At 27.3% G+C, this 14335-nt stretch overlaps 1 protein-coding gene across 2 annotated transcripts; it reads left to right on the forward strand.

The window, feature by feature from the left end:
• The first annotated feature begins 1264 nt into the window (after nucleotides 1-1264).
• On the forward strand, nucleotides 1265-13062 carry LOC126900460 (nuclear hormone receptor FTZ-F1 beta). 2 transcript variants are annotated; one of them, XM_050676175.1, is made up of 12 exons: nucleotides 1265-1567; nucleotides 7996-8298; nucleotides 8367-8572; nucleotides 8665-8793; nucleotides 8871-9211; nucleotides 9296-9493; nucleotides 9996-10410; nucleotides 10478-10711; nucleotides 10785-11037; nucleotides 11583-11737; nucleotides 11815-11838; nucleotides 11967-13062. In XM_050676175.1, exons 2-12 carry the CDS (start codon nucleotides 8178-8180, stop codon nucleotides 12054-12056), a joined length of 2166 nt encoding a protein of 721 aa, XP_050532132.1. In that variant the 5' UTR covers nucleotides 1265-1567; nucleotides 7996-8177; the 3' UTR covers nucleotides 12057-13062. The 2 variants fall into 2 exon arrangements, with proteins under 2 accessions (XP_050532132.1, XP_050532133.1); XM_050676176.1 differs by lacking the exon at nucleotides 11815-11838 and having other exon boundaries at nucleotides 1269-1567; nucleotides 11967-12991.
• Nucleotides 13063-14335: the final 1273 nt, after the last annotated feature.

Consider the following 14335-nt stretch of genomic DNA (forward strand, 5'->3'; position numbering starts at 1 on the left):
GGGCGCCCATGGTCTCCACCCTTGAAGTTCATAACACGACAACTTAATATTTATTGAAAATGATACATTAGAAAAATTATAAGCAAGACAAATAGATTATTAGAAATATATGTATAAATTTCTATTTTAATTAAAAAAATTGTCCCTCTCTCTTCTCGAAAAATTTGTTTATATTCACAACTATTACACCACTAATATTAACCAATAAACCTTATATATAACACCCCTCTTACTAGAATATTTATACCTTTGTCTTCGATATTATTAACTATTTGGAATTAGCTTAAAAATAAACACATTTAAAATACAAATACCTTTCTAAGCTGACTCGTCTACCTCAAATAATACTTCTGATTTTTTAAATTCTGTTAGCGATAATTGCTGCAGAATCTATTTTTATTGACAAAAAGTAAAATTAAGATAAAATATTTGTATGTTTCGGGTTAGTTATTTTGCAAGTGACACAAAAAAATCCCAGGAGGTATAATGGAACCTCCTGCCCCTGGCACCATCCCATGTAGTATATGTTTTAGATTTAAAAAGATCAGTTGCGTCACTGATTCAGGAACTATATATTGTGCATTTATTAAATTAATTAAGATGTTAAAAATATCATGGTTATTATAAAAGCAGAATTTGAAGTAAAATTTGCTGAGATATTAAATTTAATTGAGCTACACTTACGTGGATATTGAGGAGAGCAAAAAATAAAAAATAAAATGTTATACAATAAAAAGAAATTTTACTCTATTTATTAGAGGCTATAATGGAGGTTGGAGAGCTTAGCCTCTCTAAATTCTAATTCTGGGTACTATTCGTAAATAGTTTAAAAGTGAATTGACGCGTAGGGGGATGGTCACAGACATTGTAGGTTGCTGCATGCGGATGGGTAAGAAATGTTGACAACGACCTTGCGGGTTCAAGGTCAATATTTATTAATGCGTACGCGTACCAAATTCGGCTAACGCACAAAGGTCAAATCGCATGCGACTGCTAAGTATACATTTTTTAAAGTGTACTCATTATTAGATTGACTTACGTAGAGCCACAGTGAAAATTATAAAATGGAATAAACAAAAATTATGAAAATTACCGTCAACATTGTGTAATCTAAAGTGATGCGCCAGTCACAATCTCCAGATGGCGTTACAATACACGTTGTTTGTAGTTTATTCTACGACGGCGCCGCGTGTTGAGTGTGCCCTCACCGCAGCAAACCCAGACGACCTTCATCTTCATTCCCGTTCACCCCGAACCCGCTGTGGAATCATATTACTCATACTTGCCGCCGCATTGAGCGTTCGTGCAACACTCTATGCGTCGCCGTCGTCGTGGTAGTGTGTCGTCGATTGTGCATTGAATTACTCTCAATGATTCTTTAAATTTACTCGCATTTTTCCATGTTAATATCGTTATTTTTAACAGTGTTAGTGTAGTGGAACTTAATTTTTGGTCTAGTGTTTTGGTGATTAATAACTCTTTCCGAATGAATACAATAGTATTATTTTGTATGCATTCTGAATGTCGATTATCAACTAATGGATACTGTTGGAAATGCATTTTACTGGTAAATCAAAATTAATATTTTTAATTTGCGTGTATGAGTATAGTACTCAATCATTTTTTAATTCAATCTATTCACCATAAGTATTGTTTGAAGTACACGTTTTATGTAGATATTATTTTTTATTTTGATTGTAATTTTATAATTTATTCACGATTTGCATATAGAAATACACATTGTAAGAATGGACACACGAGGTGGTAATAACAACGAGTAGGGTACGTGTGGGGGTAGAGGGGGACCCATAACGGACGTGGCTAACAGAGATGCCGGTTGACGGCCTCTAGCTGCGGATGTTTTGTAACGGTATCGTGCCATTCTTTGTGAACTCTAGCGTACCCCTGCCGCCATCGCCACCGCTTGTCCGTTTCTACTGCCTCTTCCCCGTCACCACAACCGCTGCCGCGTCCGCCGCCACCCTATTCCTGGATTTCAGACCGTTGACCTTGAACGCATGAACGTCGCTCGTGTACTCCGTCCTTTTAAGGGCCACGTAACGTTATTTCATACACAACCTCTTTCCAGAATCTTTGTTGTTCCTGGTCGGTCATCCAGAGCAATTTTGCAAAACCATTTTGTTCTATAACTTATAATTTTTTTCTATTTTTATGTAACAAGGGTGTTTGTAAAACGTTTATGATCATGAAGTAAATAAATTATAAAATTTACTGTAAACGATTGTGGAACGGTAAAGTCAATGGCCGACAAGCGCCGCCCCGCGGTCTCGGCCATCCTTTCCTAGACCATGTTGATCTACGGTCAAGGTCACTATTTTGCAGCAGATAATTATATTCTTATTTTTCCTTTATTATGTTCCTTATCTCCACTGAACCTAAAATAATATTAATAAACATAAATTGTCGTTCATCACTGTAAATATGCAGTTCTACGATATGTGCTCATGATGGTTTTAGACTGTCCTACTTGTTTGATGGTGCTCAACATTTGAAAAAAATCATTGTAATAATTGTTTTTCTATCGTTATGACATCCTATGAAGGGAATAGAGACAACAGTGTGGGTGTTTTTTAATGATAATTATATTGTTGTTACTACGCATTAAAAAAGAGATGATAGTTCTATTGTATTATGTTATCTGTAACCTTAGGTTTCGATTTTATTAAACAATTATTTTTCTTCTCTAGATTGTTATTTAAATTTCGTCATATTTATACAAAAACTAAAATGCATTATGACTAGTTTGCCGGTGTTAGTAAATGTTCTCTTGTTTGTATTAAATTATCGTAAACATGCTGACCTTCTGTCGACCATTGATAGTATGGCTAATATGAAAAGTATACTTTTATACATTACAGAGCATATTTTAAGGAATTTCGACCGAGTAGCACACTATAGAAGCACATTTACGAAGTGTTTACGGGTTAAGCTTCGTCAGAAACAGGCATATATCTTGGATTTTTTTTTTGAGAGATGGGGCTGTCTAAACAAATATTTTTCCTCTCCATGTAATATTAAGTTTAGCCTCATTTATAAGGATTTTCAGAGGGAAAAGTCCACACCCAATGGACTCTGCCTACACAACAACTAATAAAATTACATGGTTTATAAACTACGTGAAGAGGCAAAGAAAATTTTCTTTTTAAGATATTCTCCAAGAAAAAATTCTAAATACTTCATTATTACTAATAATTTAGCTAAATCAGTATCACATTTAGCGGAAAAGTTGACTAATTATTATTTTTATATTTTTTTGGTTCAATATTTTTTGTTATTTAGAAATTAACGTTTAAAAAAAAAAAAAAAAAAAAAAGTTAAAAGAAATCCCTTTTATAATACTTACGTTAAACGAAGTGCCATGAAAGAGACTTATAAAGGCACTAATCAATTTTATTTAAGTAGTAAATAAGGCACAACTATTAACTATTATAATTATTAACCACGAGATGGTAGTAATTTTTCACTAAGCGGCACTTTGCCACCTATTTTATACGTTAAAATATGCTTTGGATCATTAAGTTATTTATAACTGTTGACTTGTTCAGCTGGTTAAGTTATATTTATTAACAAATAGTAACATAACTTCAAATCTTTTTAGTGTATAAAATATATGCTATGTATCAGACCCTAATCTAAAATATTATACCCTCTTAATAAATCAAGATATTTCAAAATAAAAAAATAGTTTCAATGTTACAGTTATAATATCGTTTTTTAACTTTCTAAATTCATCTTAAACTTCTTTCATTTATTTTCAAGATCTAGAAGTTTCTTTGGAAAACGTTTAATTGTCTTTAAGCATTAAAATTATAATCTTAAAGATTATAAATTTAAGATGACGCTTGTAGTGTATTCCAAGGTAATCTATTTATTTGAAGTATCCTGTTAAGACTTCAATTATTAATATCAACCAGTCATTCTATAATTTGAGCCCTTTGTTTACAATTTCATATTTTAAAGTAGTGTTATATTAATTGTTTATTTATATCATATATATATTTATTATAAATATATATATATATTTATATCATGTATTATAATTATAAATATAAATTTTTATAATTAAATCATTGAACTTAAAACTAATCTCTCTTCATTATAATTTTTTTAATTTAGTGACAATATTTCACATAGACAATTAAGTTTATTTTTAAGTATCAAGCCCGTCGTTGAACAATTATAACAGGCCAGAAAATATATAGAAAATTATATATCAAATATATTCCTTTTTTAGTTATTAAAAATGAATAAACATTGTATAGAAGCAGCCACTTAAATAAGTAATAAATTTGTAAAAAAATTGTTTAATTACACAGTAAGAAAACTTTTAAATTTGTATTACAAAAGTTTAAAAGATGAAAAATTGGCTTTAATTTTTCTATATTAATGATAAGATATTTCTTTTATTTTGGAATAATATATTTTTTTTTCATCTGTTCAAGTTAATTTTGCCCGTAACTTTTTTTGACATTTTTTTTATTGATAAGTTTATGTAATTCAATTTTATTGATTGATTAATATGTGATCAGAAAAAGATTAACAACGTCATATCTTGATCTAATTTCAAATAAAACTTTATTTAAGTTAATTCTTACAAGAAAATTTGCTTACCATAATATTGTCATAAAACAGATTTTTACTCATAATAGTTAGATTGTGAACAGAATAAGACGTTAGTCTTTATTTTCGTTTAAGACGAATAAAACAATTTTAATATTTTTTAGGGATTAACCAAATGTCTGTATCTTCTGCGATAAAACATCAATTATGGCCTTGGTAATTAGACATCAAATTTAGTTTTATTATTTAAAAGTCAATGACACTATAGCATCAGGAATACACTTTTGATTATAATAGTTAGAATGGAAACTATTATTGTACGTATTAATGTTCTTGCTTATAAAATATGCGTTAACAGATTCAAGTTAGCAAAATATTTGAATCTTTTTACAAAGAATAAATGTATGCCACAGAGAGTATAACTGCCCTCGTTAGCAATTTGCGACCACTATTTCTGACAGGTATCAAAGTTATAGAGTTAACTAAAAACCTCAACGGGCCTCTTAGCAGTATTTAAAAATCCATGAAAACAACGCATATCGTCTATCTTCGATCATTAAAATTAATCATTATTTGTTTGTTTGTTATCAAATATATATTTGGTTATATTATTGTGCTTGAAATTATATTTTAATTTTATTTAATCCTCTAAGATCATGTATCAGACTACTGTGTTGGAGTCATAATAATTGATTAGGTCTTATAGAAAGTCTTTATTTTTGTTTTAATAAGTTGCAAACATTTTATTTTTGAACTGTCGTTTGAGACATAATAAAAGTCCAAATGTATAAAAAATTAAATAACGTTAAATTTTTTTGTTAGGAATAATTATGTTGATAAATTGCTGTAAAGGAAACATGTTTCCTGGATATTTTATGGATTATTCCAAAATGTTGTATATGATATTTCTCAGATGATCGTTTCAATTTTATTTGTGTTCTAGATACAATTCTTCACGCCTTTTAATGAAATATATTTCGTGTGTTCATTATTATACCGCCATTTATTTAAAATCCAATACTCTTATAAACATAAATTGATATACTCAATTTTTAGAAATTATGGTGCATTTAACTAATAATAATTTTATTGTGTTATTTGTTTTAATATTTACGATTATTACAAAACTACTTATCAATGGAATCCTTTGCAAATAGATAATTTACATATGACCTTAATAATTTATTGTAATTGAAACGTACCCCTTATTGTCACCTAGTATTGCCTAATAATTTAATTTTTTTATTAATTATTTTCACCGTATTTACAATAATTTTTATCTTTAGTTAACGTCTTAACAAGCATCGTACACTTGGATATTATTTACTATAATTCCTATTCTTGAATTATTCTCTTTTTATTTCATATAAACTAATGCATAAAACATTTGACTGAAATTATTAAATAATTTTGTCGTGCATAAGATTTTATTCTTGTCAACTCTAGGTTAATATTAATAAATCTTCTATGTAAGATTGATTTTACTTTTTCATGTTTTAGACGTTCACATCTATTTCTCTAAATATTTATAGGTTTTTGGTTATTTATGAGGCTCATTTTAAAAATATAGGATTAAATAATAACACGATATTAGGAGCCGTCGTTTACGCACAAGAGTGTACTTAAAAAGAGTGTATCCTTTCGTTTTGCTAAATTAAAAAACAAAAAATTGAAATAATAGTTTATGTGTTAAACTATGGGCGCCTACCGACGCTTTGTATATAATATCTTATGTTATTTTGCCACGAGGAGGCTCATCAAAGGGAGCAGGACACCACAGTATTATATTACTAAAATAAAGAATATAAATGGTTTTACGTGTGAACGCGCATGCGTTTGGGCCTGACCTTGGCAAGGTTGAATTTTGAGAGTCCGACGAACCGCGTGGCAACGTCGCCTCCTCATTGCACAAACTAATACACACATATATGCATTGTAGCGTCCACAAGTTTAACCACGTCTGCCATCACTGATACTGTCGCCGACGTCCTTTCGATTTATAAAAATAAACAACCTCGACGGCTGTACGTCGCGTTGCTGCATGTCATTTTGGTTGGGTCGTCACTGAAATTTTATATATATATTTTTATTAAAACCATAATTATCATACTCTGCCGAAAGACGACGCTTTTTATCGACCATTACATAAACGTTATTCGCATTTCATGCTGTGATAATATTCTTTATAAGAATAGTAATGCAAACTATATAAGTTGTAAAAAAACTTAACTGACGATTATATGTAGAAACCGTTGTCCCTAGGGACTTTCTGAAGTAGCACATACCCTATTTAGTTCCAGATTATACCTATTAGGGGCTAAATATTTTAATGGGTCCAAAAAAAATTTTTTTTTATAAAATAATGTTTTTTTAATTACAACATGTGTCTAGTAACAAATAATTAATATTAATTATTAATTTAATAACAAATATAAACTGCTGGCGATAAAAAAATGTGTAATATAACTTTGAATTTTTTAAAGTTATTTTTTACCAATTGGGCGGAATACAAGACTAGGTTTTTTTTTTGAACACCTCTATTTTTCGGGAGCCATAGCCCTCCTTAGTCCGGATCGTATTGCGATCCAAAATTAACTAATTGTATTGTTTTTAATTCATAAACATGATAATTTCCTTAATTATTTAGCTATTTTGGTTTAAAAATCCTACTATTAGAATAACATCATGTGTCATTTGTATTACTCATAGTATGTGTAACACATAAGTTACGACTTACGCTGTTGCGATCAAGGCTTTGTGTCGATTACTCGTTTATTATAAAATGGTTAATAGAACAAAATATCATGTTGCACAATTTCTTCTACTGCATAAATTATTATTTAATCTCGGTCAATTTTGTTATTTTACTATTTATACTGTTTGGGTTTTACCATTTTTTGAAAATTTTGCATTATAATTACGCATCAATAATTTGGAAAGGTCATGAAAACTTACATTTCACATGATTAGTAGTAGGTGTCAAACGTAATATAAGAAATAAAAAGTGTTGGTAGAGGATACTAATTCAATAAAAAACCACTCCGATAAATTTTTTCAGTAGTGATTGTTATTTTTACTACTACCTTTTTAAAATATAAAACAAATATTATTTCATTTAATCGGCACTCGCCTTAAAATCAATTATAAATAATGCAACCAAGACATCAATAATTCTTCGCGTAACCACCGCTCTAGTCGTATTGGCCATTTCACTCGACTGTCAAGACTCGGGTCATACAACCGGTTTTGTTATCCAGTTGGTTCACCGTGCAACACGAATGGGTTAAAACTATTTAGTTAAGCGTAGTGGCCATTTTTTAACATTAGCTGCAAATTGAAAATTAATTCAAATATATTGACTTGCTTCATATTTTTTAAAACTCGATATCTTATAAATATTTTTAATTTGTTTAGAGATAAATAAAAAAAATATGGCGACTTGTATGGAATTAAAACGAACGATCATGGGAATTTATGTATGGTCTCTAGATGCTATTTTACATCTCACTTAATCGTAATCGCAGTCAATATTCAACCATCAAGCATTCCAGCTTAGAAATTTTGACTTTAAAAATGATTATTAATTATGATATGTGATGGCTAATAGTGAAACCAGAATGTGGGGCCACAGTGTAGTATCTTCTGGTCCAGTCACAGTAACATCAATAAATTTGATTGCGCCTCATTTGCCAAATACGCAAATTACAACAATTAAAGGTAATTGATATAAATTCGATTATTAGTACTGTAAAAATTGACGAATTTTATTTACTTAATTTTAACAGAAGAACCACATGACCGTACTGATGGAATGGTGAATGATAAAAAAGACTATTCCTTAGATGATATTGGTTCAGAATGTGATAGAGAAGTAAGTAAAATAGATTTCTCTGGTGTAACTATGAGGAGCAAAAAAATGAGAGCTGTTGAAGACAATATGCCCCGTCCTATGTCATGGGAAGGAGAACTCTCAGATTTAGATGTAAAGCAGGTAAAATTATTTATTTTTTCCCAGCTGTTATAATTTGATAATTTTCAAAAACAGTTTAACATAACTCATTATTTTATTTTATTTTTTTCCAGGACGATGATGATGATGATGCCAACATGGATGTCCAAGCAGTAAATCAAAATTATTTATCACCTAAACAAGAGTCATTAAATAATCATGGTTCCCGTGGGAAACTAATAGGCTACAATGAAAAAAATTTGGTAAATGCTGTGTTATATTTTTAATTTATTATGAAAAATGTGGATTTCTAAATAAAATTTATGACAATTTTATTTAGGTGGATAGAGTTATGGAACATGTAAAAAGTAAAGTTAATTCATCTAGTTCGGAAATTCCTCTGCTAGTCGATCAGTTATTAGGTGGAGAATACAGTCCACTATTGCAGCATAAGACTAATAGTATAAAACAGCCATCACATATTCCACCAACACAAAGTCCAGATTCGGCTATACACTCATGTTGTTCACCCGTACAATCTCCTATTACCTCTAGACATAATCCACCATCATCTTCAGGATTTTCATCTCCATCTACATTTACTCCATCCTCATTATCAAGAAATAATAGTGATGCTTCACAATATGGTGGATCCCAACATAGCTCTTGTTATAGTCAAAGGTATTTAAATATTATATAATATTATTTTTCATTGTATTGAAAAAAAAAAATTGATACCTGATATATTAAATTTATTTTCAACAGTTATTCTTCAGTATCTGTATCACCAACACAATTTTCACCTTCTCAGTCTCCCATTCAACCCAGACATATACAAAGGAATTTTCATGAGTATCCAGTAACAGAAGAAACTAATGGATTTGAAGAAAAGATGACATTATCTGATATTGGACAACAACATAGTATTACTTCTGGGATTTCTAGACAACAACTAATTAATAGGTAGATTTTGATAAATATATAGTGTTATTAGTGAAACTTTTATAATTATTTTTTCAAATTTTTATAATAAAGAAATTAGGATTTATAAGTAAAAAATATATACTAATATATATTCATACTTTTAAATTTTCATATTTTTAATAAAAGTAAATTAATTAATTAAATATGTTATTGAAGTAAAAATTACTAAAAGCAAACATCACTACTGTCACTTCAAGAACTTAACCATTAACATTTCTTTTATAATTTGTGTAATATATCTTCTTTCAATTTTAAAAATGTTTCCATTTATAATTGTAATGACATTTCGTTCATAGTTATATGTACTTTAAATTGCAGTTTTTGATTTATCTTATTTGAACAATCTATTGCTTTGTTGTTATATTATATATGCTTGTAGTGATGGCCACAATATGTAATTTGTTGATTTTTTAATTGCTCTATAAAATATGTTTACTAGTAAACTGATAAATAAATAAATATTTTGTTTATAATTTATTAGCCCTTGTCCAATCTGTGGTGATAAGATATCTGGATTCCATTATGGAATATTTTCATGTGAAAGTTGTAAAGGATTTTTCAAGCGTACAGTCCAAAATCATAAGAATTATGTATGTCTGCATGGTTCTGCTTGTTTAATTACTATAGCCACTCGCAAAAAGTGCCCAGCATGTCGTTTTGATAAATGTTTGAATATGGGTATGAAACTTGAGGCTATCAGAGTAGATAGAACGCGTGGTGGAAGAAGTACTTACCCATTTACATATACTATACCACAATCCAATATTCAATCACAACATGGAAATCAACATTCTGGAACAGTTAATAACACAATAGATAATAAAGCTAAACAAGAAGATCAAGTATGTAGATCTTCACCTCAAGAAACAACTAGACTAATCCCACAATTATTACAAGTAAATTCAGCTATATTTATAGAAAAAATTGTATTAATAATTTGTTAAAATGTTTTATTTAAAAAAGGAAATAATGGAAGTGGAACATCTTTGGACATACAACGAAGGTGCTTTTGATTCTTCAAATACAAATGGAAGTTCTTCCAACCATTTTGGTGGTGCCAAAGAATTAGCTAAAAGTCGCCTTATGTCAGAAAATAAAGGAACTGACTTTCTTTCAAACTTATGTAACATTGCTGATCATAGATTATATAAAATAGTTAAATGGTGTAAATCATTACCACTATTTAAAAATATTTCGGTAATAAAATTTTTTTATAGCTATATGTTGATTATAAATTATAATTTCTTATACTGAACTTCTTAATAAATAGATAGATGATCAAATTTCTTTACTTATTAATGCTTGGTGTGAGCTCCTACTATTCAGCTGCTGCTACAGGTCAGTTAGTAGTCCAGGTGAAATAAGAGTTAGTCTTGGAAAGTCAATATCATTAGAACAAGCTAAAGATTTGGGTTTGGCTCCATGCATTGAACGTATGCTGAATTTTACTCAACATTTAAGACGTCTAAGGGTTGATAGATATGAATATGTTGCAATGAAAGTAATTGTTTTGTTATCATCAGGTAAAATCAGGTTAATTTTATTAAATTAATGAATAAAAAAAAAAATTAGTTGTATTTATTTTTTAGACTAAATATATTTTTAACAAAAGATTAAATCAAAAATTTCTTTTATAACTTTATTATCTAAATATCTTCACATTTTTAGGTTTTACTTATTCTTATAATATTTATAATATTTTAATAAAGATAAAATATTCTTATGATTTATAAAAAAGAAAAATATTGAAATTTGTATTCTTTTGTTATGTAATTAACTTAAATAATAATTATTTTGTTAATATAGTAAAAAAATCAAAATGAATTATTCATTTTGATTTTGATTTTTTATGGTTTATTATTGTCCTATTAAATTGAATATTTCTTTGATAGAGAGCCTTAGGTTTAGATTATTTATGTTGTGGATTTAGACGAAAGCAACTTCTATAATTTTTACTATAATTAACTAATTGGAATTTTTAAAAGTACATGTTAAATCTTTCTTAACTTCTTTATCTATATCTTTATTTTGATGTGAGATTTTCATAAAAATATATACTTTTTTTTAGATACAAATGATCTGAAAGAACCTGAAAAAGTTCGAGCTTCTCAAGAGAAGGCTTTACATGCATTACAACAGTATACAATAGCCCATTATCCAGATATGCCATCAAAATTTGGAGAGCTTCTATTAAGAATACCTGATTTGCAGCGTACTTGTCAGGTAAAATAAAATAATTTAATCATTTAATTAAGTTTAAATTACATATTCTATTATATGATTAAAATATATTTTCATAGCTCTCTTATGAAATTGGAACTGTGGTGAGATTGAGTTTTTACCATTTATTTATTGTACATGTATTTTTTTACACATTTTAATTTTAAATATAAAACAAATATTTCTACTATAGAATTTGTGATACTAATTTAGATTTCTATTTTTATATCAGGTTGGAAAAGAAATGTTATCGATAAAAAGCAAAGAAGGGGAAGGGCAAAGTTTTAACTTATTAATGGAGTTATTAAGAGGTGATCATTAAGTTGTATTATTTTAAAGAAATATTTGTGAAAGAGTTTTCTATTAATGTTAGTTAAAAATATAGATAAATTGTATTTTAAATAAATAAAAGAGCTGAATTTGTTAAAAATTATTGAATGAAAAATAATTGGTAATATGTTATATAAGTTAAACTATAGTCAAATTTTATTATTGTGAATATAATTTGCAAATAAAATATATAGTTACTAAAATTATTAATAAATATTTGAAGTATAAATTCAGAACAGTCTGAATCCTGTGATCTTAAATATAAATAGGATTAACTTTTTTTTGTATATGTGTAATCTGTACACACACACACATATATATATATATTTGTTTGAAGCAGGGTTTTAACTTTTAAAACCTTATTTTAGTATTATTGTATATATTTTTACTGTAATTCTATGTACTTAAAGTAATGGTACATAACAAAATTAGTGATGGGCAAGTTCCACGAAAAGTTTATTTTTTTTTATGAAAGTCTATATACCAATAAACATGTATGTAAAATCATTATAATATAACAATATGAATATTAAATTATTTTAAAATCTTGTGATATGTACCACAATGGTATTATATGTATTAAGGCAAAATATCATGTCTTGTCATCTAAGTGTCATCTTTAATTTTATTCTTGTGCAATAATTTATGTTACCAAAATTGTATTAACTGTTTCATTGTTAATTATATACATCTTTTGAAAAAATTATTTTGCCCATCACTCTGTAGTTTTTTATTTGGTATTAAATAATTTAAATATAACATTTAAAAACCCTATATAATTATTGTATAATATAATTTTAAATAATATAAAATGTAATATAGGTTTGTGTTAACATTAACATTTACATTAAATTATTTTTTAATTTAAAGAATCTGAAACTTGTACCTCATGTATTAATAATATCAATAGCAATATTAAATTATGTCAATATAAAATTTCTCAATGTAATTTTTTTAATAGATAATTCAATAATCAATAATTGGATACATTTTTAATTATATTAAAGCAATATTTTAATTTTGTAATTTTAAAACATATTTTTACATTTACTAGACTTAAGTAATATGCATTTTATTAAGATTTTTTTATACGGTTGATAATAATATAAAAAAATAAATTTTATTTTTATTATGACTGGTTTTATTATTTTTCTTAAATAATTTATATTTATTTTTAATTTGAATTTTTAAAGATAGTTATCTTATTTTTGGGGCTTTGAGACACTTATTTTTTTGAAAAATGTTGAATTGTCAAATTTAATGTATTACAATAAAATTGTCTTCATTAAATACTTTTGTTTCGATAAATATTTTATCCATCTATTGACTGATCCACGTTTTGGAACAAGTGCTTAATGGAATTAAACACGAATTAAAATATGTTAATTTTTTTACTTTAAAGGCCAATTTATCATAAAAGAACAAAAATTTTCATATGTGTGCGTGGTCTCTTTTTAACCTTTTATTTACTTACGATTTTCATAAAAAAATATATTGAAAAAGAGCTTTTTGTCTTTATTATTTTATTCTATTAAAACTCCATTACGATCAGTGTTTAAAAATAAATTTTATAGCTGTTTTAAAATTCAGAAAAAATTGTTTAAAAAAAAATGTCATTTTTTTCAATAATGTAATTTTGAGATAATTTTGAGAAGAGACTTTTTTTCCAATTTCTGGCGTCTATAAGGTTCAACTGATTAAAATTTGTATCTTTTGACTTAAAATATTTAATAAATCATAACTTATTAGATTTTTCAAAACATCATTGAATACTCTGTATAACCTGTATGATGGTTGAAGTTATTCAAAATAATTGGAAGGAACCCTTCATTTTTTTTTGTCTTCTATGAGGATTTGCCATTATTAAAATCACCAAAATAAATTGATAAGCTATTTCACATTGTACAATATTGAAGGGAATGTATTATTTTGTAAAAGATAAATGGAGGGATGAAAAATGTAAATTAGAAAAAATTGGGTTGTCATTTCTCTGTCACTCACATCAACCTCCATATGTAGTCATACTAATAAATAAGACTTTTTTTCAGATATATTATACTGAGAAAAAATGAATATTAAAAAAAAAAAATTGTAATTAAAATACGAATAATAATACTAAGTTTTTTTTTATAAAATTATATGTTGTATTTAGAACTCGATACTCAAAGGTATGGAGTTGGCTAGTGAGCATATAAATATAGTTATCATAAACTATTTGTCTTTTAGATTATACCATAGTACATAGTCAAACGGCTTCAATATTTTTACGTC

This window comes from Daktulosphaira vitifoliae, unplaced genomic scaffold (genome assembly GCF_025091365.1).
Source record: "Daktulosphaira vitifoliae isolate Bord-2020 unplaced genomic scaffold, ASM2509136v1 Scaffold_3, whole genome shotgun sequence".
NCBI classification, from domain to species: Eukaryota; Metazoa; Arthropoda; class Insecta; order Hemiptera; family Phylloxeridae; genus Daktulosphaira; species Daktulosphaira vitifoliae.